At 41.0% G+C, this 27,336-nt stretch overlaps 1 protein-coding gene across 9 annotated transcripts; it reads left to right on the forward strand.

Moving 5' to 3' along the window:
• The first annotated feature begins 9 nt into the window (after window positions 1–9).
• mbnl1 (muscleblind-like splicing regulator 1) lies at window positions 10–26,558 on the forward strand. 9 transcript variants are annotated; one of them, XM_020595763.1, is made up of 11 exons: window positions 10–960; window positions 15,395–15,565; window positions 15,761–15,985; window positions 17,163–17,402; window positions 18,467–18,520; window positions 19,696–19,849; window positions 20,770–20,805; window positions 21,620–21,711; window positions 22,098–22,142; window positions 22,847–22,918; window positions 23,091–26,558. In XM_020595763.1, the coding sequence occupies exons 1-10, from the start codon at window positions 787–789 to the stop codon at window positions 22,901–22,903; spliced, it is 1,248 nt and encodes a 415-aa protein (XP_020451419.1). In that variant the 5' UTR covers window positions 10–786; the 3' UTR covers window positions 22,904–22,918; window positions 23,091–26,558. The 9 variants fall into 9 exon arrangements, with proteins under 9 accessions (XP_020451419.1, XP_020451420.1, XP_020451423.1 ...); XM_020595764.1 differs by having other exon boundaries at window positions 22,116–22,142; XM_020595767.1 differs by lacking the exon at window positions 22,098–22,142.
• Window positions 26,559–27,336: the final 778 nt, after the last annotated feature.

Raw genomic sequence — 27,336 nt, forward strand, 5'->3', positions numbered from 1 at the left:
GTACGCTCGCTTGCTGCCACAGTAACACGAGTACAAGGACAGCGACCACACCCTCCTCGCAGTCCACGCTCTGACCCTCTTATCCATCCACCACCATCGCCATCCACTCCTCGCAGCCGGGCTCCAGCCTCAGCTCTCCTCACGACACTCCCCCCACTGCCAGCTGCTCTTGACCAGCTGACCAGCCTTACCACAGCAGCCCAACATACCACCAGGCTCATGCAGCATCTCACCCACCTTGCCTTTAACCTTCGCCTTTGACCCTCTAAGCCTCCACTCGGTCCTCAGTGTCCTTAACCTTTGTGTAGTACCCAGGCTATCACCATTGTTGCCTGCTCCACTGCACCTAACCAGAGGCTCTGGGTTTGGCCTGCTCATTTGTTTGCCACTTTGGCTTTACAGTGCTGCAGATAAGACCGTTAAGCAAGCAATAAACAGCGAGAGAGAAATTTCAAGTCAAGAGTGGCAGCTTAATTATTAGGCTCAGCTGTCTCGTGGATATAATCACTTTGTCAGAGGTTGGTTGATCAGGAAAATGATCCAATAACATCAACAGAGAAACATCGTCCTGTAACATTTCACTCTGGACAAGGAGCTCTCTCAATCGATAGGAACTTTCCTTTCTGAATGTTTAATTTCATCATCATACACAAGTGTTACAGACTTTAACCATACCAACAATAAACAAACAAAAAAAGACCTTAAAGTTGTGGATTAAAACACTAGAGGTACTTTATTCAAGCGTGAACAGATCTGAGCTTGGATACCCTTTCCCAGCGTGTTGCCATGGCAATGAACATAGCACATATCCGTGACACAAAGTGGCTGACACTGGAGGTATGTAGGGAGTTCCAGAGGGGCACATGCTCACGGTCTGACCAGGAGTGCAAGTTTGCTCATCCTGCCAAGAGCTGTCAGGTGGACAATGGACGGGTCATCGCTTGCTTCGACTCGCTAAAGGTAAGAACATAGAGGTGTGGAAGCCTGGAGGTTAGAATTCAGACACATAGATGGAGCACAGCTAAAAGAGTGACAGGCATTTTAATGTTTCTGGTTACAAACTGGAAATAGCAGTAGTCTACATCATATGCTACAGTGCGCCATTTGGTCATGGCATGTGCTCTCCTTAATCCTTCCTATTTCTGGTCAGGTGGCTGGAACATGTGATTAAGGGTGGAGTTACAGTTTTTAGATTCAGGAAGCAGAAACCAGGCCTCCACAGCACAGCACTGTCACTTAGGAGTCAGTTACTGTGTATCTGAACATAGTTGTGTGAGTTTACTACATCAGCACAGTCCCCTCTAGAAGTGATAAATACTGTTGTGTACCGGCTCTAGAACAAGAAAACAGATGAATAGGCTGTCACAATGTACAAAGTCATATGGATACCCTGAGCACATCAAATCTCAACACCTAGAGAGGAGCAAGATGACAGCTTCATCTTGTAGCTCTCACTCAGTCAAACCACTTCCTTTGTAGAGGCTTAGGGGCAGTTGGGGGCCACGTGTGGGGCATAGTGTGGTAATTTTCCATTTTTAGGCAGCTGCAGAGAAGCAGGAAGGCAAACACCTCTTTTTCTCTCTCATTCTCTCACTTTCACAGTCTGTCCTGTAATTGGTGCAAGATCCTGTGACACAGGTGGACCTCAACCCAAAGTTTCCAGCACTGACACATAACAACCTTACATGGTTAAAATCCTTTGTGTCTTCATTTCTGTTTGTATTTTGCTCATTGGCAGTGTGCGAGTTTGGCAGGGTTCAGATGAGGACAGTGTGTGAGAGTCGGCTCAGAGAGCAGTGTTTTTAACCAGATGTGGACAGAGGAACATTGTCAGGCACAAACTGAACTCTTCCCAGTTTTCTCACAATATGCTAATGCCTCAGACTGTCCGTCCATGTGTATATGTGTGATTTTGAAATTACAAGCTACATAAAAAATACTCTTGTTTATTACATATTGACTCCTATTTTCATAGTCTTGGCCATCATTCACATCATAGGGGATTTACGCCAACATTCAGATTAATCTTCTCAGATGTTTTCATTTTCATAAAAATCTGGACCCATTGCAACTTTGCTAAGTTGAAGTCAGATGGGGCAAGAAACACAAGTAGTCACATGATCATACCTTTTTAAACAAATCCCCAGATTAGTCAAACGTGTTTGGAAGAGAAACAAACACCAATTATCAGGCAAACTATAAACATTCACCACCATTTATCTCATTTTTGATGTGTTATACTTACCATAGTTACCATAATATTTGTGTGCACTGAGTGATTAATGCTTGTCTACTTTACCCTGTCATAACGTGGTAGATAATCTGGCTAAATGATTGACTTGTTTACATTGTGTCTGATCATCTGACCTTAGTGTAGCAATGTCGCCGTGTTCCCAGATCTCAGAAAATAGAAAACAGGATTAGTACAATATTCTAATAATTAACAGAAATGATGGCCTGAAATAGAAGCAGGAAACCTTTGTTTTATGAAACTGGAACAATACTTTAAATCGTTTCATGTCAACACAAATGCTACAAAAAACATGATATACAAACAATTTTCTGATTATGTGGATGTCATCGGCTCTTCAGTTCAATACACTGAGCACATTCACAGATAAAGTGGTGCTATCAACAGGAAGAAGGATCTTAATACATAAATTGTCATTCACTCTGATGTACATGTCAGTAATTGGAAGAGTAGCTGGCAGATATATCAGGCTATTTGAAAGAACCAAGGGACCTATTTAATAGTTTGGTCTTATTTTCCACTAGGACTTGTGTATTATTAGAAATGGGTGATTCTTTTTTTAACCATCGCCCCATTTTTTTTCCACTGGTGATGAAAAACAGAGTGGGTCTCTAAAACCCACAGTGGAAACAGCAGGACAGAGCAAGACAGAAAGTGAGACAAAGACAGAGTGGAAGATAGAAGTGAAGGCTGTTGATTTGTTAGTTGCATGCATACACCAGCAAATCAGACCTAAACCGGGCACAGACACTTTCTCCACATTGGTGGGAGTTTCCTGACATGTAAACCCACAAATATTACTTGTCCTACTTCACTTTAACACAAGTTGAGTGGTTTACGTTGGACACATTCTCAATTTAGTTGTGTTATATGAAGTCATATCGCTCCCCATTACTAGGCTCGCACCCTCTTGGACACGTGCACACACTCTTTGCACAGGAGAAAGGATCGACCTTCTTCTTGAGACGTGTATAATTAGAACAGGTCTCACATGATCACCAGTGCATAGCTGAGTGGGTCACACCCAAACCCAGTCATTTCCCCAACAGCTACTCACTCTCTCTCTGCCCTCCTTTTACACACACATACACACACACACACACACATATACATATATCCTTTGCTAAACCATGCTTGTAGTGTCCATGATGAGGGAATTACACCAGGGAATATATTTGTACCAGAAATAGCAGAAACGGTTAATTTGCAATTGATGGTCGTGGCAGTAATCAGATGTGGATGATGTACCCTCAAGCAAGACAATCAGTCAGAAATGAGTTTTCATCTAGGCCACAGAATTAAAACTAAGTTATGCTGTGTATGCGTATCTGTTTGTGCATGTGTGGGTGTTCACTGGCTTTAGACTTGGCCTTAAACCTGCGAGTGCAGACCTCTCTGTTGCCTGTGTATCTGGTTGGTGCAGCACAGACAGCTCAGCTATGTTGAAGCAGGGTAAATATTTGGAGAAGGATAATGGCTGCCTGGACGCCCTGATTTGTAACTTTGCCTATTAATGAATAACTACTGAGCGGACGGGTTAGGTATGATATGCTGGCACTAAATTTGTATAAACAGCTTAATACACAGCTACACTGTATAGCTAAATAGTAGGGATGGGACAATATATCGAAATTCAATATTTCACGATACAAAAACATCACGGTACAGCGACTGCATATTTGTTGTAAATAAGAGTAAGTCAATATATCTGGTTGTTCTTTACATAATCGAGAAAAAGTCATATCGTTCCATCCCTACTAAATAGTTAGATATGCTCGAATATAAACAAAATAACTTATGAGAAGTGGAACATGTGAAGCCGCATGTGCTGATTTGAGTGGCCCTGTTATCTGATAAAAAATATAAATAGGAGAGTATGAAACTCACACCCCGTGACCCCGTTCAGGGATTAAGTGGTAGAAGGTGAATGAATGAATGAAACTCACATGGTGTGTCCAGGAAGCAACCTACTTTAACCTTGAGTTGATGCAATCACTTGTCTTCTCTGTTTGCTTCCCTAAAGCATTCTTAATCAAGTTGGAGTATAATAGTCAGCTCAGGTTGCAGAATCAAGAGAGGTAATGCCCGCTTCATTAGTTTATACTAGAATGACTCTGAAATAATATAGGTTACTCTCTGCAGTAAATGAACTGTAAGAGTGCAGCTCCACTCCACCCACTCGGAGGTAAACTGCTAACTTACTTCAAGTGCTGTAACATCCTACTTTTCATTTGGTGCAAGCCTGTTCTAGTCCACCTTGGTAGCTCCTACTTGATTTCCCGCTCAGTCTGGTTTATGCCTCGTTTGCTTCAGGCCACACCCATCCCTGGACAGGATGGTTCACATTACACCCTGGTAGACCCACACACATGTACACTCACATAAAAACCCATGTAGAGTGAGTTTGGGGGGGTGGGGGGGGGGCAGAAGTAACATTAAATGTGAACTTTTTTTGAACCCACCAGCAGCGTCAGGTCCTTGTTTACCCCCCAAAACTGCCGTTCATATCATTAATTAAAGGAGTGGTAAACACGTAGTTTGGAGCAGTTTGAATTCACACATGCACTTCCACACAGCATAGACTTTATACTCTGTCTACCTGACACACCTACTATCATCTTATCTGAGTTCTGAGGAGAAGAGACCAAATGTGTATATGCACGCGTGTGTGTATGTGTGTTATATCTGTCTTAGTGGCGCTGTTGCAGTGGGTTTTTTTGTGTTACTACATCGTTATGGGCCAAGATTACATTCCTGCGGCGCAGAGGGCGGATAAATACCTTTTATTTATCCCTCTGTGTTTCCATTTTTCTCTCTCTGTCTGTGTCTTTATGCCTTTCTTCTTATTTTGTTGACTATATTTTGACAGCATGTTTATATTCAGTGGTTAGGTGGAACAGTCAGGTTAAACACATGTGCACACGCTAACATGTACACTGAGTGGTGCTTGGCTAGACAGACATGAGGTAAATATTAGCCACGTTGCTAGTCGACAGTGTTTTTTTGATGATTGTCCAGCCAATCTCTGGCCAGTAAAATGGACACGTCATGCTCTCTCTGTTTGTAAGTATATGTTTATAGGTTCGGAAGGCTAATGTGCATTTGACACTACTGTCACACACTGCACACTCTATTAAAAGACGTGCACATGGCCATGTTTAGGCAATATCTTTCAATTCTGTGACCTGTTGTTGTAAAATTCTTATTCAGCTACACAATCCTTTTTGGCTGTACTGTAATAAGCAACACATATTAAACATGAGTGTAAATAAACATGAAATTATTGGACTTTTTAAACTTTCTACAGTATTTGACATAAACAGATCAAACTTCCTTCTTGTGTTTTGTCTAAATTGTCCCATATTCAGACGCGGTGTTTATCTGCAAAGCAGCTACAGACGAGTGTGTGGCATCCTGAGCCACTCATAGACATGGGCTCCTCACATTACTTTCTTCACTGGCTTTTCACCAGTTAGTAGCTGAATCAAAACAGTGAGAAGGAAAGGAAACAGGACACCTGTGCACATGGTCATAATGTCAAAATCGGACCAAGACAAATGTGTTTTTGCGATGTAGGTTTCATCACACATATGATCAGCAAGTTTGTTTTCAGTGGGGTGGTGCTAATGTCTAGTCAGGGTACTGCAGTGGATGCTATAAATCAGACAAGACAGAGTTTCCATATAGGCTTCTGTCCTCTGCAGTGATGTATAGAATCTTCATCTTAATTGGATTTTTAATAGGATATTTGTGGGTGCATCCACAGTAAATATGTCTCACTTTTAAATTAACAAGGATGGATTCAGTAATCCATAATATACAGCTTTTACTAGACATGAGCTGTTCATATGCTTTCTCCTGCATGACGGTGCTCACTCTTCTCCATAGCTTAACTTAAATGTGCAAGTTTCATTAGACAAGAGCTGAGCCACATTAGGGGGCTTTTATTTTAGTAACCAGGATCTCTTACATCTCTGTATCCTGGTGTTGATAGGTCCATTCCTACATCTCTCTCACTTTCCTGTTAGTAGGGATTTGTGTTTGAACCAGACTAATCCTGGCCTACACACACGCGCTGATGCACATTTGCAAACATATACACAGAGACATTCTTGGGTCTGGTCATTTCGTGGTGTGTGCTGCCGTTCATTTCATCTGTGATCTTATGTGACGGAAGATTAGCAACAACAGCCTCTCTTTTCTCCTCAGTGTCAGCCGTCCCTGTCCCTCCATCACACTGGGCCCCTTTTATGACACCACTGATACAATGATTACTTCTCTTGCCTCTCTCTGTCTTTTCGTCACTCTCTTTAGTATACAGACACCATATATCCATAGCCTGAGGGTTTGTTTGCTTCAGCAAGTCAAAGCTAAGATGATACTGTTACATAATCTAAAGCTCATGGGCCCACAACATGAATTTGCACGCAGTGGCATCATTATTTGTTACTTACATCCTGCAGACACAAGCATGAAAAAGCTTCTGTATTTAGCACTTTTAACCCCAAATGCAGCCAAACTTGTTTCAAACCCACAGAAAGTCAGGTGACAATCCCAAAGTTTGTTGTAATACTAAATATGCCATGCTGAATTTTGGGAAAATGTGTATAGCCATAATCGAATATGCACACATCATTTTCTATGAATAGTATCGCAACTTATATTTGAATTCCTTAAAATATCAGGGAGTATAGCTTTAAAAACTGGATGATAGGAGGCAAAGTAGCTTTGTGTAATCTCAATGTTCCTTCATTGCTTCTATCCAGTCCGTCCCTGTCTCTAACTTTCTCTTTGTCTCTTAATGTTGCCTGTCTCATTACCTCTCACATAGGAACAGTCACATATCCAGTCAGTCATCAGAGATATTATTGTCAGATTCAACTGGTGACAGAGGAGCTTGAAGGCACCAACACTCAGCTCTCTCAACACCCTTTCATGCTGCACCTCCCTCTTGCCCGCTGTTGGGACTGATTGTCATGTTTCCCCTGCCACTTATCTTTTTGTCAATGCCACAGATGATGCCAGAGGCTGCAGGCGGAGATGCCCACAATGGCATGTAGGGAACAATAATATGAGGCAAAAACAAATATATAGTTGGAAGTTTCCCTCTCCTTCAGCAGCTCTTTTTGTCAGTGCATTCCTTCTAAGAATCATTGCGTCTTGGCATTGGTCTTAATTTCTGTCCCCTTGTCTCTGATTTTGGTTTTGTGTGACATGCACAGCTGCTGAGGTCCCTGTTGAGCATTAGTACAGCTTTCCCCAATAATAAAAAGAATAATCTTAATAATGATAAGTGTTTTTACATGACATTTTCTCTGCCATGTATTTTTACTTGTTAAATGTTTTTCTGGATTATTTACACTATTGCCATCTTAAAAGTCTGGACTGATTTGTTGTTTGAATGTCTTGCTAGATGTAATTGGTGTTTGTGGTTATCCTCATTTCAGTTACAGTATATGGGATTCGACCTGTGTACAGGATCCGTACGGGAATTGTGAAACAAGTAAAATGGCTTCAGAAACAAACTTAATTACCCTAGTCCACTGGCAGACGTATTTTCTTGCTTTTCAAGAAAAAAGTAATGTAATAATGACTATGAGGATAAATCTCCTCTTAAACTGCAGCATGAGCGAGAGACAGAGGGTGAAAGCATCCTGCTTGTGCCAGCGCCAAGTCCAAAGGAGATCATCGCAGGCAGAAACAGGATTAGGCCAGTTGACAGTGGGATTAGAGCTATGTATAGGATTACAGTCTGTGGGCTCAGATTAGCATAATAACTAGCCAGATTAAATCTGTTAGTGTGGAAATCAAATCATAATAATCATCTGTCCTGTGGTTATTACTCCACCGCCACTGGTTGGAAAGACATTTTCTGTGTGTTTCTGCAATCCAGGTGACAAAGAACGAAAGAGGAACAAAAGAGGCAGTGGTACTGGTGAAGGTTAGCGATGGAGAGCAGAAAGCTGGGATCAAAGAAAGGTATATGAAAGAGAAAATGAGTGGTGACGTGCCTATGAACTTTTTCTAGCATGCTTTAAGATGCATCGCAACGCTGCCACTCTGAAGAAGGATGAGGTCTGCATAAAAGAGAGGAGACAGGACAGAGAGCTGGTTAAGGCATATGCTTTTTATCTTAGTGAAAGGATTTTTATTTTGGTGCCTTTGTTCCATCTGTACCTTATATGATCGCATTCTCCTTCTTTCTCTCTTTTTTTCTTATCCGTCTTTGACAAAGTGAACTATTTTTGCTGTTATGGGGACTTTTATAGTAATCTAATGCTCTACACAAAGCAAAAGTCTGCAGTGTTTTTAATAAATGCATCATTAATATACTATATAAAGTATCCATCTGTATGGTTGTGAATTGTAAATTACATTGGCTATTTATGTGGATGTATTTAATGAGATGTTCAAAAGAAGCAAGCTCTAACCATCAGTGTTGCATACCACTGGGTCATTCATTTTTAAATGGCTGTTTAAGATCAGGCTGTGAGATCAGGTCCCCATGGCTGTGAGGCCTACAGGCCCTGAGAAGAGTCCACCTTAGTCATCTCAGAAACAACTGGTGCTGCCCTGCTGCCTGGACCATGCGATTTTCTGAGCAATAAGTCTCATTTCTCTCTCTCACTGAGAACCGGAGCACGCAGATGATTAAACGAACATTCCCAGGCCACCTCACCTGCTCACACTGCGAACACTGGATGGGTTTCATAATGTGCCACTGCTCAAATCGATACCTGCGTGATTGCTTTTTTATTACTGATAATGAAAAGCACGGATCTAACCTTGTTAGCCCTCACAGGAGAAGAAGCTGCACTGAACGGAGACTGTAGAGGGAAAACTTGCGTAAACAAAGTCACATGGAAGTATGTTTGTGTGATAAGAGATAGGGAGTGACATCAAGAGAGAGGAGGGGGTCGAGTCAGGAGAAAAACAGAGATGTCTAAGTTTGGATCCAGGGCTCCTGTGTATGTGGCATCTGACCTGAGGCATTTCTGAGAACCAACACCCTCTTAAGTGTGAATAACTCATTGCTCTGTGTGTGTGTGCGTGCGTTTATCTCTACAAAAGGAGGTAGATTTGTTAGTTATTTCCAAAAACTCTGCATGTTAAAGTTTCCATCCACACAAAAATGTTGTATTTATCTGGCTCACCCATCACTCTGTGTGTGGCCTGCGTTTCAGCTCGACAGTAACCTATAATCCTTTGCTCTCCATCACTGTTTGGTGAGGGCGGCGATGCATCACCAGGGGCATATTGTAACTATTATCATAGATTAACCCTCCCTCCCCCATATTTCTATAAGCCCCACTGGTCATATGAACTCTTTGACCACTAGCTGCACAACGTGGATCACTGTGTGTACTCTGTCCTAGAAGCGAAAGAGTGTGTTTATAATCTTATATAATGTATGCCCAAGCAAAGAAACAACCCTGCAGTAGATTGATAATGTCTTCTTCACCCTCTTCAAAAACCTTATAATACTGAATGGAATGGCTAAAAACAAAAAGAAAACCAACTGACTGCAAACAGGTTTTATTGACTGTGAATTGTTGATAACCTTTGTGCAAATGCACTGAAGTCAAGATTACATTACATTACAACATCTGAGTATTCCCAGTTTCTGATTAGTTTCCAGTAATTTGCATGTGGCTTTGCTGACTGTCAGGAAATTCCACTCCACATGCCATGTACTGCAAATGATCTGCACATGGTCACTTTATTGACTGAGTTGATATGTTTTCTATTTCACGCAAATATTTGAGCGCACAGTAGACAAAGAGAGCAGCTACTGGGCCCGGTCCTTTGAGTCTTCACTGGTCTCCAGGAGAACAAAGCTTCTTTCACAGTGTGTGAGGAGAAAGGGCTTTCATCTCTGTGTATGTTTAGACAGAAGGCACTGGAACGCGAGGCAGAGAACAGTTTAGCTTCACACCAGAACCCCACTCAGCTGAGTCCCTTACCATAACATCACACCACAACACCAGAGCATCAAAGACGAGAAGGAAAGTAGATTTGGATAAAGTATAACTGTGATTTTTAGCACGTTCTGAAAGGTGATATCCAGTACATTGTGATATGTGGGATCCATATGCATTCATAGGTGATGCTGATAGTAACTGGCAAAACAAAAATGTCCTTACAAGTTTCTAATTCCAGAAAATTTGAGTAAAGATTCTGACACAGTCTGAAACCCCCCCAGGAAATGTTATTGCAGTAGTTCCACATTTGTGGGTCAGCCCTCCTAGGGGTTCATGGGATGTTTAATAGATCGGAAAACAAAACTTCTACACGAAATAATTTTCCTGTACTTTTTTTGTCGTTTTGTTTTGTTTTTACACAATTTACACACAATTTGTTTTTACACAATTTACACAATTACACAATTTTCCCTCAGGTGTCTGAGTTATTAAAATAAAAATCTGTCTCACTGAGATAAGCAATCTGTAAGAAGTGGGTTTCAAGCAGTCATTATGTAGCTTTGTATAGCACCTTCCAGCAAGAAGGCGATTTAAAGTGCTCACCGTTATACATAAAAAGACATTAAAACAAGGTATGAAAAACAAGCACAAAAAAAATAAAAAGACACTTAAATCTGACTTCAAACATGTTAAATAAAATACAGTAGAAAATAATAAAAATAAAACTGATTAAAAACTACAGTGATATGAATGAATAGTCCCAAGTTTTATTTAGTAATGACAGTGGAAAACATCACTGAACTTTACTGTCGACAGTGACTGGGGGTCCATAAAATAAAAGAAAGAAAGAAATACAGTAAATACAAAAATCTGATCAAATTGTTGAGCCTTGATTTAAAGAACACTTGCAGACCTCAGGTTTTCACTTAGTTTGTTCTGGGTATATGGTGTATAAAAACTGAACACTGTTGTTTTGCTTTGACCCTGACAGTAAGCAGACCTGTCCCAGCAACCTGAGAGGTTTGGACAGTTCAAAGCAGATTAGTGATGTATTTTGGCTTTAATCCCCTGGCGCCATATAAATCAACAGTCACAAGTCAGAAAGGTTGTGAATTGCTGGTTTAGTAGATATCGTTACTGTATCCCATAAGTATAAACCAGTTTTCTTAAGCTTTCTGCTGTTTCACTCCTCTCTCTCTCACTCTCTCTCTCACTCACACTCACACACACATACAGTACGCATTAATACATCTGGCTGCATGCTTCATCTCTTCTTCTCAAAAGGACGGGATGCTGCCCCACCCAGCATTCTTTACACATTGGTTCATTGTTTGTTTAAATCCCACACAGTTACAAACGAAGGGTGTGTGTCTATGGGTGAGACACAAAGAGTTAGTAGAAAAAAGAGCGGTCAGGGCGGGACATGTTATTGCAACTTATCATCAATCAGAATTCACAGTAGCCACTGGGATTATTGTTCCCAGTTTGTCCTGGGGTTTGGCAAGTCTGATCTCACCAGGAGAAACCGGGAGAGAGTTCAGTAGAGCAGCAGGAGCAAACTGTGAAAAACAGGTTGAGTTTAACAACGTAACAGGTCGTTGTATTTTAAAAGTATCAGTGATTGGTGATAATTCAGTCTAATTGTTAATTGTATTTTTTTTTCCCAAAAGGATACAGTATATCTATGAAGCTAAGATACTTTTGTGTTTGAGCAGCCACAGTTCTGTCATCCAGGTCCTTAAATCTGAAACATATTTGCTTATGTATTCATCAGTCTGTGTTGAAATCTAGTATAAATAAGTTATCATTTACTTCTTAAATCATTTTGCAATTACTAGACATTTTTATGTGTCAGCAAACTATTTCTTTGTGCTTTTATCATTTGATTTCCTAATATCCTTAAAATGTCCCTTTGGATCTGTGAGATTTTATTATTGATACAGCTGCTCTGATACTCGCACACAACACTGATGTCTCCTATAATCTCCTGAAGTGGAAAAAATATTCCCGAAACACATTTTGTATGATGAAAGCAAATATGCAACTGATCTCTGTTCATCAACCTGCGCTGACTCTGGGGAATTATCTAATGATGTGGATGAATCGCCCTGAAGCTGCTTGTGTCATTGTTGTCATTATTTCTGGTATAAGCACAGTGACAACTCAGTTTATTCACTAATCACATTCTCATCAGGTGTTTTGTTCAGAGTGTCATGAATTTTGTAAAGTTCTGTTAGTTTAATGAGGTAATATGATTCTCTTTTTCACTTTCCTCAGTGGAGACAGAAGAGTTGGTCAGTGACAAGAAATGCTTATAGATGTCTGCATCATTCATCTTTTCCATGCCAGGACAGAGAGGCATGGCCTGTGGATGCCCTCTGCTTTTGGACTAGTTGTGGCTACAGGGTTGGTTGTATCTGTAGTGTTTTCTTTGCTGAGTTCCTGTATCTGCCAGCTATCAGGAGGATTCCAGGAATGTCAACCTTGTTTTAACGGCAGTCTCTGGCTGCTCCGTTGCCGTGGACACTGCCTCTAGCCGCTCCTCAAGGCCGCCGATGTCATAATAGCAGTACAAACATGATATGAGGGGCAATGTCTTCCTCATTCTTCTCTCCATCTGTCTGTGTGACTTCTAAAATTTCCCTGAAGCAGCCCAGCTCTTGCTCTTTCTCTCTCTCTCACCTGTCATTTCCAATCTGGGGCCTGATTTCTTATTCAGAATGTATGCCATTGTTTATAGATGACTTTTGTTTTGGATGATTCGGCAAAAAGGCTAATGTAGTTAGCTAAAGTCTAAGCTGCGTTTTTTTTTTCTCTCTCTGTGTCCTCGTGTCTTCACACACACATATCTATATGCACTGCTGCAGTGGTAAATCCAGCCAATGTGCAAATTACATTGTGCAGTTTAGGGGGTCTCCTTTCGACAAGGGGGGAGGGGTGGTGACTAGGTGTAGGTGAATACCTTTGTGGTGAATGCTGCTGTGTTGAGGATACGCGCTCCAGCCAGCACTAAATGCACCAAATCTACTACACAATGGCGAACAAAGATCAAGTTTCACAAAGGCATACCTCTGCAGTGGGGACATACAGTACACTGTGTCTGTTTTAGTATTTTGCTTTATTTGTATTTTATGATGGTTTGTAAAGTGGGCAGTGCATGCATCTTTAATAGCCGGGTGCTCCCATGGACTGCAGTCAGTTTCATTACATAGATTTAGTGAAAACCTATTTTTATTTTATTATTTTAAAAACAATTAACCGTTTATGAGGTTACATGCAAATATATTGTACTGGGTGGATAAATAGAAAATAATTCAGCACATGTCTGAGACCCTCCCGAAACTTCATTTTGAGATTTTCGGGGGTCCGAGCTGTCAGTCAGGGGGGCTGAGATCCCCTGAGACACCCTGTATTTTGCACACTGAATCCAGCAATCAACAGATGGGGTCATATGCGGTGAACGAAACATGATCCTACATGCCCTTATAGCCAGCCCCCCTCTGCACACACACGCTCTCACCCTCCCCTCGCTGCATTGTCAATCTCTGGATGAGTACTGTTAGATCCAGCTTTCAACTACGCTCATCTCACATACATGCATGGCACACTCGTGCCCACACACCTCGCAGCGTTATCAGCATCGGCATTCTTTTGTATGCCAGCTTAGCCTCTGTGCACGTGGTTGGTGTACAACCGGGTCAGTCCTGTATGTTAGAAGGAGCACTTTACTTTACCACAGCATGGAGACTTCTGCTTTGGTTGAGTTTTGCTTTAGTCAGTGTTAAATGGATTCAGCGTTATATAAACACCTATTTTATTAGATATATAAAAACTTGACTTGTTCCTTATCCATTTGTGTCTTTGATTCATGTATGACTTTATGACACATGCAGTCATTGGCTTTTAAATCCAGATATGCCATTTTATGGCAGCACCTTTATGTGTTTGTTTGTTTGTACTTTTGTCATCATGTGGATGTCTCACTTTACTTCTTTATGCTTATTTTCATCTGCAGTGTTTCAGCCCAACATCTTTGGTACCTACTAAAAAATTTCAATTAATATATCCAGTAGATGTCCACAGGAATTTTAAAGTAAGACAGGTAGAAGTCCAGATAAACAACCACTGATAAACTCTTTATTCATGTGCTCACTTCTGTTTTGTATTAAGGCAGCAGGAAAGATTGCAGGGACACAGGGTAGAGGAGACATGGCTGTAATCAAACGCCAGACATTCTGTTTTGCTATTACCTGGCTTGTGCAACACAGTAATGTTAAAGGAAAAGTGGACAAAACTAAATATCTCAAAGACACCCCCACCTGTTTCTTATCTTCTCTTCTTTCCCTTGCACCTGTCTGGTGCTCCAGTGTCAGTGAAAGCGAAGGAGATGGGTGAGGGGAATGAAGTCATGACAGAGTATAGAGATGAACCCCAGAGGGAACAGCTCTGTCAGTGAGCGAAAGCTCAGCTGTGCTCCAGGGCTGAAAGTAAATACACGTCTGTCCTAAACCGTGGACGTGTTTGTGTGCACGTTTGTCTTATCTGATGTACATCTGCCACCTCCATGAGAAAGTGCATGCATGTGTCAGACTTCTTCCTTGACTCTCTAGACTGAACATAAAATCGGACACGCACAGCAGGCACCAAGAAGGAATACTAGTCGTAGATAATTCAAACCCTTTGAGGTGACTGCTGATATAATATATATGGCTCATGTGAATGGACAGTATTTATAGTGTCAGTTAGACATGTAGCTAAGCTGGACATCTGGAGAGCAGCACCACAGTGTCAGTCATGACCTCCGGGGGCTAGCACAGACACACAAACACACACACATACACATGTCCCTGCTGGGACTGACAGAAATAGCAAGCTGTTAACAATTAGTGCTAGACTCAGCCCAGACCTGATATGAATTTGAGCGTCTGACACTGAACTAGTGATGAACAATTTAGCCTGCTCTCATTGCATATACGGTACAAGTTGTGCCTTTCAAATCCCCCTACCCCAGCATTTCTAAATTACACAATAAAGGTTGAAATAGAAAACACAAAGCAAAACCAAAGAACAACAAAAATGTTACCTCTTTTTGTGTCAGCATATATTTGTCCATAAATTGTCAGATGGTTAGATAATGCATTTCCAGTGTGAATGCAGTTTCACCTACGGTATGTGTGTCATTCTAACCTTGCCGTATCATTTTGTCACTTACCTCCTTCAGGGCCGTTGTTCCAGGGAGAACTGCAAGTATCTGCACCCTCCTCCCCACCTAAAGACCCAACTGGAGATCAATGGCAGGAACAACCTGATCCAGCAGAAGAACATGGCCATGCTGGCCCAGCAGATGCATCTCGCCAATGCCATGATACCTGGCGCACAGCTACCACCTATGGTGAGAGGACACACACGTATGAACACACCACAACTACTGCTCTGGGTGAGGCCATGTACATGTAAAATCTCACGCATATAGCTCCCTCAGTGTCTGTGTGGCTCTTTCACTCTTCTCCTCTCAGACCCCTGTGGGTTTGCACTAGTTTCATCCACAGTTATTTAATTTTTCTGCTTTTATTTTGCTCTCTTCCAGCCCATGTTTTCAGTGACTCCAGGCCTGGCCACCAATGCTAGCGCAGCAGCAGCCGCTGCAGCCGCGGCCTTTAATCCCTACCTGAGCCCTGTGTCACCAGGCCTGATGCCCCAGGAGATCCTGCCCAACACCCCTGTCCTCATGGCTTCTAGCCCTACCGTCAACCAAGTTCCAAACGCTGCTGCTGCTGCAGCCCAGAAGCTGCTGAGAACAGATAGACTTGAGGTAACAAGCACATTTACGACATTTACAATGTCTTCTCTACAATTTGTTTTGGGGTGTAGGTGGCAGAGGATCTGCCCTCTCCTCTCAAAGATATCCAGGAAACCTCTAATAAACTTCATGTTGTGTTTCTTTCTGAGTGGAAGTGGAGTCGCCCAGTATGATTATGAGTCTGTAAATAAGACAAGTGGCTTAGCAAGCAGCCTTAACTGGGTGTGCACAACCTTTTCTGAAACTGTAATACTGGTAGCAAGTACCACTGTGAAAAATAGAAGCCAGTTAAAAGAAATAAAACCATTAAATGTTTATGAACTATAATATTTCATCAGCTCAGTAGTTGTTCTGTAATTGAGGTTTTTACTTTTTTGATGAACCCACTTACTCTGCCTTGCGCAGTTCCAGTACAGTTTGTGCTTTCGTACAATACATTTCATAAAAGTCCATTAGACAAGAACTGGACATGAACTTGAACTTGCTCAGTATTTATTTGAGTGGAGAGAGAAGCAATGGTTTACAAAGCACTAGTTATGTAGCAGAGAGCAATGGAGCATGTTCTTTCCAGTCATCAGGAAGTCTGGACTGTAAACCCCACTCAAAGCGTAATATTTGTTGCATTGCATTCTGGTCTGTTGAGCCTGCTGTCAGCTACTACTTTGTCCTCCCTGTTATAATACTAACAAGAAATACTGTGAGCTTTTGCCACCTGATTCTGAGATACCCATGCGATCATGATAACTCAAAGATGATGCTGCCCTCTGGTGTCTCACATATAGACTTTAAAAATGTCCGAGTTTCATACTCAAACATATCCCAGACCTTCATACAGAATAACTTTATCATAGGATTTTGTGTTTATTTGGTTGAAGTGCAAAAGTTGCAGCATTGCCATTACCTTCCTAAATGTAGTGTCCATCCATGACCAAGAGACAGAGGAACTACATACTGTATGTTACAGGTCACGATAAACAGGAAGCACACTGTAGGCATCTTGTGTGTAGCCATGGACTTTGGTAAATTTGCTCCCATTATACTGACAAAACCAAACCTTGATGTATTCTGTATCCAGGAAGAAATACACAAAGAAGGAGATGTTCTACACTATATGGAAGTGTTCTTATGCTGTGCACACACTGTGTTGAATTTATAGGTTAACTCTAGCTTGTCATTATCTGGTTTCCAGGTGTGTCGGGAGTATCAGAGGGGCAACTGTTCTCGGGGGGAGAACGACTGTCGCTTCGCCCACCCTGCAGACAGCACCATGATTGACACCAATGACAACACTGTCACCGTGTGTATGGACTACATCAAGGGTCGGTGCACCAGGGAAAAGTGCAAATATTTCCACCCGCCTGGACATCTGCAGGCCAAAATCAAGGCTACCCAGCACCAGGTGAACCAGGCCACAGCCGCCGCGGCCATGGTGAGCAGTCTGTGCAGGAGTGTTCACACTCATTCACACAACAACCTAAAGAGCAATTTTAAGAAAGTTTTAAATTAACATCAGAGCTATCTACTATAGTAGGTTACATTTCTAAGTAGGGAATGTGTTCTCTGTGGCTCATACTGTACTCATGTTCATGTTTGAATGTGTGTCACCTTCCTGATTGGTATTATGTAGCTTTTCAGTTCTGCTTTTTGTCAGGTCAAATTTAAAGGTTTGCATGTTGGTTTGGGAAAATCTGCTCAGAACTGGATGATATGAAGAAGGTACATTCTGACAATGGTACATTATTCTCACAGCTTTTTCTTCCTAATGTGACAAAACTGTTGTCTTGTTCCTTGTTCATCTCATCTCAGATCACAGGCAGACAATCAGTTCTTCTCTCTTTCTCTCTCTAATGGCCTGGTCTTATTTGTGACTCCATTGTTTCTGTGCTTCCTTTCTGTTACTTCTCTTCCTCTTGACATTATTAAAAAGGATTTATGTGCTTCCAGTCATGTCTCTCAGTAACAGAACCTCTGAATTATAGTGCAGCCACACTCGTCCGTTGATCGCAGTGTTTTCTATATGCTCTTATTGACCAAGCGAGGCAAAGAGCTTGGGGTGAATCATTGTAATGTGGCTCTGACTATGATGTGCACAGTGAAACAGAAACCTGTGAATCATGGTTCCATATAAATTTCTATCCAATGAGATTACCGAGACCCATTTAAAGTAATGACAGAATATTTTTCTCACCGCTACCTGTATGTTCATCCATCTTTGTGTGACAATAACTAATGTAGACTAGTAGTATTCACTGATTGGTGATCATTTAACTGTTGAGCAATAGAGCTAGCGTCCACACTGTGCATGCCTTAGTCCTGTTATCCCCTTGTATATTGCATTCCAATGATTTGTTTTTTTATTTGTTTTTGTTTTTTCTCACCTATACCCAAACTGCACTGCTGCCCCCATGATGCACCTCTGCTTGCTGGTTTATGTTAATGCGCTTGAACCCCATTGGCCCATTGCCATCATGTGCTCACTGCCTGCTAATTAAGACTCAGTCGGCTGTCAAATCACTGAAGCGACCCCTCGACGCAACCTTTGACCTGGTACTATGACCTTTCACCTTTTAGCTTGGCATGTGGCTTTGTTGTAGAGCAGTGTTGTAACCAAAGATACCTAGCTATTTATGTTGTCGTTGTCTCAGTGCAATGTCTGTTCTTTCCTCTCGTTGTTGTGTCATTATTGCCTGTGATAAAATGATTGTGGCTTTCAGCGGCTTAGATCTCTTCCAAAAACAAACAACTGCCTTCATGTCAAAAATCACCTCAATACACAAATTCAAATGTGGAATTTGTGATTAAGGAGCCACAATCAATTCATCACCTCACCTGTAGCTTATTTAACAAAAGTCAGTGAGGGCTAGGGAAGTAGAGCTTCTATAACAGTGACATGGCTTCAGTCTTAACGTCCCAGTCAGCGGTCAGTGTTGTGGAGCAGCTCAATCAAATGTGTGCATGTCTGTGTTGCTAGTGCATGTCAGACGGATAAGGGTGGGGCTAAGAGGAACAGTCTGTAAAACCATACAAGAGTGATCCCACCATAACAGACGATGACAGTTCAATTGATAGTTCACTCCATCATCAGGACTTGTCACAGATATTCAGACCTCAATAATGGCCTTATGCCAAGATAAAAGTCTAAACACTGGAAATATGCTTTTCAACACTTTGACTTGTGCTCCTTGACCTGAGGCCGTTTTTGACATTCGCCTGAGAGTGAACCATCACTTAAACATGGCTTACACAGTTTATCATGGAGCTAGCAGTGCAGCCTCCCTTTCTCTGTGCTTCCTACCTGTTCCACCTCCTGTTAGCCGCCTTATTGTTTAAATAGTTAATGCTTGTTTATGTTGCATTTAGTCAGCCATAAAAGAACAAGGTTAATAAACCCAAGTAAGCTTCCTGGTAAAGTAATGAGCATATGAATGCTTGTTAGCCGGTAGCTCCAGTAGGCACCATGCTCCTGCTTGTGTAGTACTTGTGTCAGACTGCTGCTTGCTTGCTACTGATGATGTGATGATATTGTTGTTGATGTACACACAAGGATGTTGTGATGCTGTTCTTATGATGCCCTCTAACATATGTACCTTTTTTGTTTTCTTTTTTGCCACTCTCCAACACACCCTCTCTCTCTCTTTTCCACACACCCCTCTTTCTGTCTCTCTTTGTTTTTTTTATTTTTATTTCCTTTCTCACTGACCTCCCTCCGTCTGGCTGGGCAGGGCATCGCCCCTAGTGTCATGGCTCCCCTGCCAAAGCGGGCAGCCCTGGAGAAGGCCAACGGGGCCACTGCCATGTTTAACACCGGCATGCTCCAGTACCAACAGGCCCTGGCCAACATGCAGTTTCAGCAACAGGCTGCTTTCCTCCCATCAGGTACGGCTCCAAAAGCAACCACCGCTGGTGCTCTGACCACCAAAAGGATGCCTGGAGCAGTCTAACCTGGCTCCTGCTTGGCTGGGGCTGGGCAAAGTGGTAGACCACAGTACAGAATAGTTCACTTCTGGACTAGTTCTCAACTCAAGTTATTAGTTTTAATATTTCAGATAGTGGGAAAGATTAAAATCTGTAGATTAAATTCTGGTCCAATGTGAGGTCGAACATGACTATTTCACAGAGTAGTCTAAAAGCTAAAAATTGGGTTGAACTCAATTGTATGGCATTGCCTGGCCACTAGGTGTCAAGAACATGTTAGAATGGCTTTCTGCCTACTAATCACCTTCATTTAACTCCACATAACTACCTGCTCTTCCTAATATATGCAGGCTGACTGAGGGAGGCATGTATGCCTGAAAGTGAAAATGATAGGGCTTGTTTACTATCTACTTGAATTAAAGTGATGTGGTAACTCACATTTTGATGAGATACCATTGCTGGTCTTCAGCTTGGGCTGGGGTGAATGGAGCTGGATGGTTTGTGTCTCACACCTCATTTTGGCAGCAGGCTGCAAAGTCTTTATTCTGTACACATCTGCTGTTCTCCTCACTTCTATCTAGATTAATGTTTAATCCTAGTTACTGTACAATTGTAACCACACTATCCCTCTTGGTGTATTACACATTTATATGCTTTACACTTCAGACAAAAGTTTAGATTCAGACTCATTTGTATAACAGATTGCCTTTTGATGAGTTCACCACTTTGCCTTTTCCAATCACTGATGACTGTGTCCAAGAAATATTAACCTTTCTTTCCCCCACCTTATCTCTCCCCTCACTCTAACGAACCTTGTGATGGGCTGTTTTGATTTCTCTTCCCTATCCAATCCACTTCCTGTTGTACTGCATGATGGGCAGGCTCAATATTGTGCATGACACCTGCAGCCAGCATTGGTAGGTTCCAGCTTTCCTTCTTCAGTTATCTGTAACCTCATGTCTGTGATTCACACCATCAAAATCTAACTATCCAATGAAATCTTTTATGTTGTTTTCATAGCAACTTTCTGTTTTGTATGTGAGACTCTGGTGACCTGACTGTCACTGTTTTGGTAGCGTGAAAATTCTTTTTGTGATTTGAAGCATAAGCAAGAGTCCACATAAGGAATGACAAATATTATGAAATGTAATTGTTGTATATTACATGTATGGCAGTTTTTACTGCTCATAATATCAGTTTAATCAATCTTTATTTTGTTAATCCCCTCTGTGTACACTTAGTCTATTGCTTGACCCCTCTCATTCTCATGCTGGTTTTAAACTTGGCTTTTGGCTGGTCTAACCTGACTCCTATTGAAACCCCTTATATAAACATAAAAAACCTGAGGGAGTTCAATTTTAACCTCCCCCTTTTCTCCTCTGCCTTATTGATGCTGTTCTTAAGACACGCATGACAGAACTTTTATTTATATGTTTAATGTAATTTAAGTGTTTACCAAGAAAATGCAGTATTGTTTGTTCAGTTTCTAATAATCCACACAAATGTGGAAGCAAGTCACTACTGCTACAGCTATATAGATCTTTTTTTTGTCACATCAAGTTGTCAAATCACAAGTTCTCAGCATCAGCAGAGGGAAGCAAGGGAACCAGTTAAATCGAATCCCTCTGTGACTCCCTCTCTTTATTCCTCCTTCCCTCATTTGCCTGGATTATATGTGGCTACACTGCTCCTCTGTGTATTTTTGCTTACATGATTTTCCCTCCAAAAAAGTTCCCATGATGCATGGTGGTAATCCAGCCACTGTGTCTGCAGCCACCACATCTGCCACAAGCGTTCCCTTCGCAACTGCCTCCACCAATCAGGTTTGCACCTCTACCACCTCAGTCCCTCTCTCTCTCTCTCTCTCTCTCTCTCTCTCTCTCTCTCTCTCTCTCTCTCTATCTATCTATTTATCTATCTGTCGATCTTTCAATGCACATGGACGATCTGGGGATGCTTGTGTCTCACAGCGAGGGGTGGGTTGGGTATAGGCGGTACTCCCTCTTGTTGGCCTACACTAAAGTCCAACATGTGTACAATTATCATACTGTAACCACTTTTAAAACACTTGTTATCCATTTTAACTATAACCACCATACTCTAGCTTCTTACATCCTTTTGATGACCTGTCTTTCTGGAGAAACATACTGTATTGCATTTAATGTGTGTCCTCATTGTAACCTCGATTTTTGTCCTTTCCTATTTTGAGGACTCTTCCTTATCAAAGTTGACTACCAACGAATACATGCAATTGGTATGTATGAGGTAGTTTTTTTCACATTTTTAGAGCCATTCGCACAGCTTGTGCAGCATCACTATCTGTGCCCTTTGGTGCTTGGCTTTTTCTTTATTGTTTTTCTTTTTTTGCTGCTGCTTCCAGCACATAGAGCAGAGCTTTACCATGCTCCTCGTGTTTATTCATTATTAGTTTTAAAACCAGTGTGTTAGAAAATTTGCAACCTTTTGATATCAGGTCTGCTAAAGTTAGCAGTTAGCCACATTAGACTGTCTCATCATACCAGTGAAAAGATTTATGAAAGCTTAGGATGAATCTTCATGCTATTATTCCACAACCACTTTCCTGTATTTTAATGAGGTGTGCAGGTCAACAACATGGAGGACTAAGATTTGCATGGGGAAGCCACCTCACTGAAAGTTTCCCTTTGCCCCTCTCATCTCTCCCTCCCCTTCAGCCCTCCTCTTCCCCTCCCCCATGTCCAGAAGTATCTGATGATTCTGACTGCTATGTCACATCTGAATGAATTGTGCCACAAGTTGCTTTTTCCTATCTTATCATCTTTTGCCTTTTTCAGCAATGATCTCATCTTAACGTGAAGATATGTGATTAAAATGTGTTGATCTGTCTTTGTTTTGTTAGCCAATGTCTGCTTTGATTGTTTAGTTGAGTTTGGGATGTTTCATTTGATCCCTGTCTGTTTTCTATCCCCCCCACCCCAGATTCCAATAATATCTGCAGATCATCTGAGTAGTCACAAGTACTTGACTCAAATGTAGTTCCTCTTGAGAACAGTGAGTTCCTGTTTCATCCCTACATTCTCTCTATTGCAAAGTTTGTTTTATGTGAGTCATTTTCCTTCTGGTTAAGGATGTAACTTTGTAAATTTGTAAAGTTTTTTCTTTCTCAATAGCAAAAACATACAGAATGCAGAAGAGCTCAAGTTGAATCCGTTATGTCTTACAGATCAAATGAATGTGTGCTGGCACCGTCCAAGCCAAAAGAGTTCAGCCTTTATGTACATAACCTTCAGAATGTCAAGCAATGGGACAAGGAGGGTCTGCCATCTCTTATCCGGTCCGCAACGATGGTCTCATCACACATATAGATATCAAGGGTGCAACATACAGTATAATCTCTGCCATCTTCCCACATATCAACGTCAAGTTCTCTAATTCAACGTCCAGCACAGAGAAGAGTATAGTTTGGTGCCGTGGTCAGTGTGGCAAACATTCACATTACACTTCTGTGTCTGACTAAACCACAGCACTCAATTTCTTCTAATTATTATTATCACTGCACGCACAGAAGGTTGAGAGCGTGTTCGCACAAGACAACATCCAGTGCTGGTACGTTCGTAGACCAAGATTTTTCTTTCCTTTTTTATTAGTCCTGCATTATTTTGTTTAATCGATAGCCATATTTCAGAGTTTACAAGTGGAGGGAAAACATGCACCTTGAATTTGAATTGAAAGGCACAATGATTTTAACAGGAAGTTTAATTACCAAAAGAATTAGGCATGTACAGTATTGTGTTTTTACGGCTACTAGTGAAACTAGATCTTGAAATGAGGGTCTTGGACATATGAATGTTCTGGGTAAACCAACATACCTGTGTACCTTGAAAGCACAGCCAGGCTAGCTTTTCTCACCTTATCGGGTGCCATCAAGGCCATACAGCTAAAATCAGAGTGTTATCTCAGCAGTGTTATTTGTTATTTGTTTACCGAAGGTAAAAGTTTTGTATGGCTCTTTTTGTATTGTTTCATTTTGAGAATCCCCATTATGAGTGTTTGTAATTTTTTTCATTTCTCTGATTAATCTGTTTTAAAAATGGGATTCTCACCTTTTTTATGTTTTTCTTTTAAAATCAAAAATGGAGGGTTTTTCTAAAGTTTGTCATACCTCTTTTTATAGACTAGTGTTGTTTTTGTTTGCTGGGATTAAGTTGTTGCTCACGTCCATTGACTCTAAAGCCTGGTAAAGTAGAGGGTGTAGCTTCAGTTGACATTGTGTTACCTTGCTCTCCCTCTGCTCTTTTAAAGAGGAGTGACTCTAAAACTGTGTCTCCAAGAAACACTGTTGAGCCATGTGTTGATGGGAATTGCAAAAAGCAGACCCTCTAGGTGTTTTAGGTCATTTAAACCACATGTGCACTTGAGTGATTATTTGTCTGATCGCCCTGTTTTAATTTCACATTATATGAACTTTCACTTTTGAGGAAATACAACAGATTTATTTGTATTTCGAGCAAAACTTGAAAGTTCTCACTCAGTTGTAGATCTGACTATGGAAACCAAAGCACACTTTGTCTCTGGCTCATGTTCACAAAGGGTTACAGATACATCTCTAAGGAGGCTTCAGCATGTTTATCATCTTTCATTCATTTGTCAGTGTTTTGGCCACCCCCCTTTTCTGTTGGTGTGTCTTTACCGATTGTCATGTACCTGACAAAGCCTTAGATTACACTTAATGGGTCCCAGCCCAATCACTTTGAATCGCCATGCAGGTAAAGAACACCAGTGATGTTTTATAGATCTCTCACATGCCGCTTATGATCTTTTTAGTTCCTTCTCTTTGTGTAAAAGTAACAATCTTTGAAATGCTTATGTGTTATGTACTACTTAAGGATTTGAATCTAAAGATATGTAGTTGTAGTTTTTTTTTTTGTTTGTTTTGTTTTTTTTTCGGGTTTTTTTTTTTTTTTGCCTTACTATATATTACTTGAGAACATTGATATAGCCGTTGTAGATTTTGAGGTAGTTTGACATTCATAACTTTTTCAAACCATATAAATGATAATGTGTTGAGTCAGTTTTAAATATTCACTTCATTCATATAGCTGGATGTATTTTTAAGTTGATGTTACATTATCAGTTAATTTTGTTGATGAAAGACTGTTTTGATACAAGGAAAGAGAGGAATTCATTTGCTGCCACTGCAGCAGCATCTCCAAGTAGACAAAAAAAAAACAACTAATGTTTTAACCAACTTAAATTTTCCTTGTAACATGTCAAGATTATGTTTGAAAATATATTGTACTGAGATAGAGATTGTCCATGTTAAGAGTAAAAAATGATTTTCTACTGTATCCATTTCAAAAAGATATATACTTTTGTTTGAATATTTCTTAAGTTTGCCCTGAATGTCAGGCCAAAACGAGCAGTGAGATTGACGGGTGTTCGGATGTTTGTTTGGACAGTGAGATTACGAAGCGAGAAAGCAAAGACTTTTCCACACTGGAGAAGTCCAGCATGCTGCAGACGATGAGTTCTAACCTAAGGGACGAAGGTTGACTTTTTGCACTTCTGTATATAGTCAAATGAACAGAGAAAAAAAAATGTGTATCATATTGAGATATTATTTTGAATAAAAAAAGATCTATAATTATAAGGAATTTTGTTAGATTAATTTAAATTCTTAAATTAGAAGACCAGCTAAAAAAAATTGCTTGCAAAGAAGGGCACTAGTTTCTTGGCCAATGCATTCAGAGAAAGCTATGCGCTTTTTGTCTTATTTTATCAGTGGCTAGTATCGCCAGGGAATGCTGTAGGGGAATAGCTTTCCCCTCGTCATGCTAACTCCATCCCTCCTGTAGGATGACATATTCAGTGATATCCATGTATCATATGTTGGACTTGCTCATGCAGTATTGCTGCTCCCATGGTACAGTTGATACGTAAAACTTATCAAAAAATTGTATTCTACTTTGATTTGACTGCATGTAAAAGTACAAACATGTAAACAAAAGAAACTGCGTAGTTACAGTATGTAAGGAAAGATAACACATTCAGACTCCAGAGCACACAGTAGTATGTTTGTTTGAATTATACATACAGTAGATAACATCCACAATGGGGAGAATTAATACTTCAAAAACAAGTCATCTTACTCTTGTGTGATAAAATATTTTGCAAGCAAACATGTTATCCAGAATGATAAAAAATATTAGCACTCATCCACCCCAGATACTTTCTCTTAGCCATATAATTACAGTCGACCCTGACTCACAGGCAGTTGTTCCTGCTGTCATCTCTGTGCACTCAGCAGGTGAAAACCCACCACACCAAATGCATATTTTGGCAAATTAGTATTTTAAATGAATGTAGCAGTCGCCAGTCAACATCAGTGTGATTCTGACTCGAGGCTGCTGTGTAGTCGCTGCAAAACCAAAGCAACAAACCACATGTCCAGTTTCCTGGCTGGAACCAAGGTTTCTCTTCCCTGCTGGGGGCACACCTATGCTTTGACTGCTTTTTTCCTTGTAAGTGCAACCACCAGTTATGTATTTGCTAACAGTTGCAACATAATAATGTACTCTTCTGGCTTCAGATTTGTTTATGCACATTTTATTGTTGCCATAATTGACTCTTGCTGTATGGATTTTAAAAATTCTGAATAAAACAATATTTGATTTGCTCATGCAACAGTTGTGTGATCATTGCCTCTGTGTGCTAAGTGCTTTTCAGTTCATGCCTGAAACAGAGAAGAATTGAGTTTGAAATTTAGCTTGATATGAACACAAACACTGATGCCCTGTTGCGGAAAAACCATTCAAGTATTTATTTCCCATTATTATAATTTGACCCAGTTCATATCTGAAGAGGACGATTTTAGGACAGTGTATTCAGTATTGTTTCTGAACATCAACCTCATGAGCAATTACCACCATCTTGAGCGTACAGCGTCAGCAAGACTGGAGCAGCTCCACAGAGACTGATGTGCAAGGTTAAACTGATTGGGCTCAGGGCAATTTCCATGAAGCTGTGTTCATTATCTGGGTCAGAACTGATTATTAGAATGTTAGATGAAGCCCCTATGAATCTACATCCTGCCTGTGTATGAGCAGCAAAATTTTGATAAATGAAATCTTTTTCATTTTTATTTAACATCATAAGACAGACATGCCACTTATCCATCTGTACTTTGACTACCCAATGGGGGGCGACAGTGGTGCAGTTGGTAGAGCAGTCGTCTCCCAACCAGAAGGTTGACGGTTTGAATCGCAGTGCCTGCAGTCCACGTGTCGTAGTGTCTGTCCTTGGGCAAGACACTGAACCCCCCGAAGCTGCCCGTGGTGGCGGTGCGTATGCATGCAGCTGCCCGGGGCCCTCAGCTCCAAACAATAGTTCATTGTACATGTCACAATGTTACAATAAAATAAAGCTTCTTCTTCTTCTTCTTCTAATTAGTTCCCCCTGAACTGACAACA

The sequence above is a fragment of the Monopterus albus genome, unplaced genomic scaffold (genome assembly GCF_001952655.1).
Source record: "Monopterus albus unplaced genomic scaffold, M_albus_1.0 scaffold28.1, whole genome shotgun sequence".
NCBI classification, from domain to species: domain Eukaryota; kingdom Metazoa; phylum Chordata; class Actinopteri; order Synbranchiformes; family Synbranchidae; genus Monopterus; species Monopterus albus.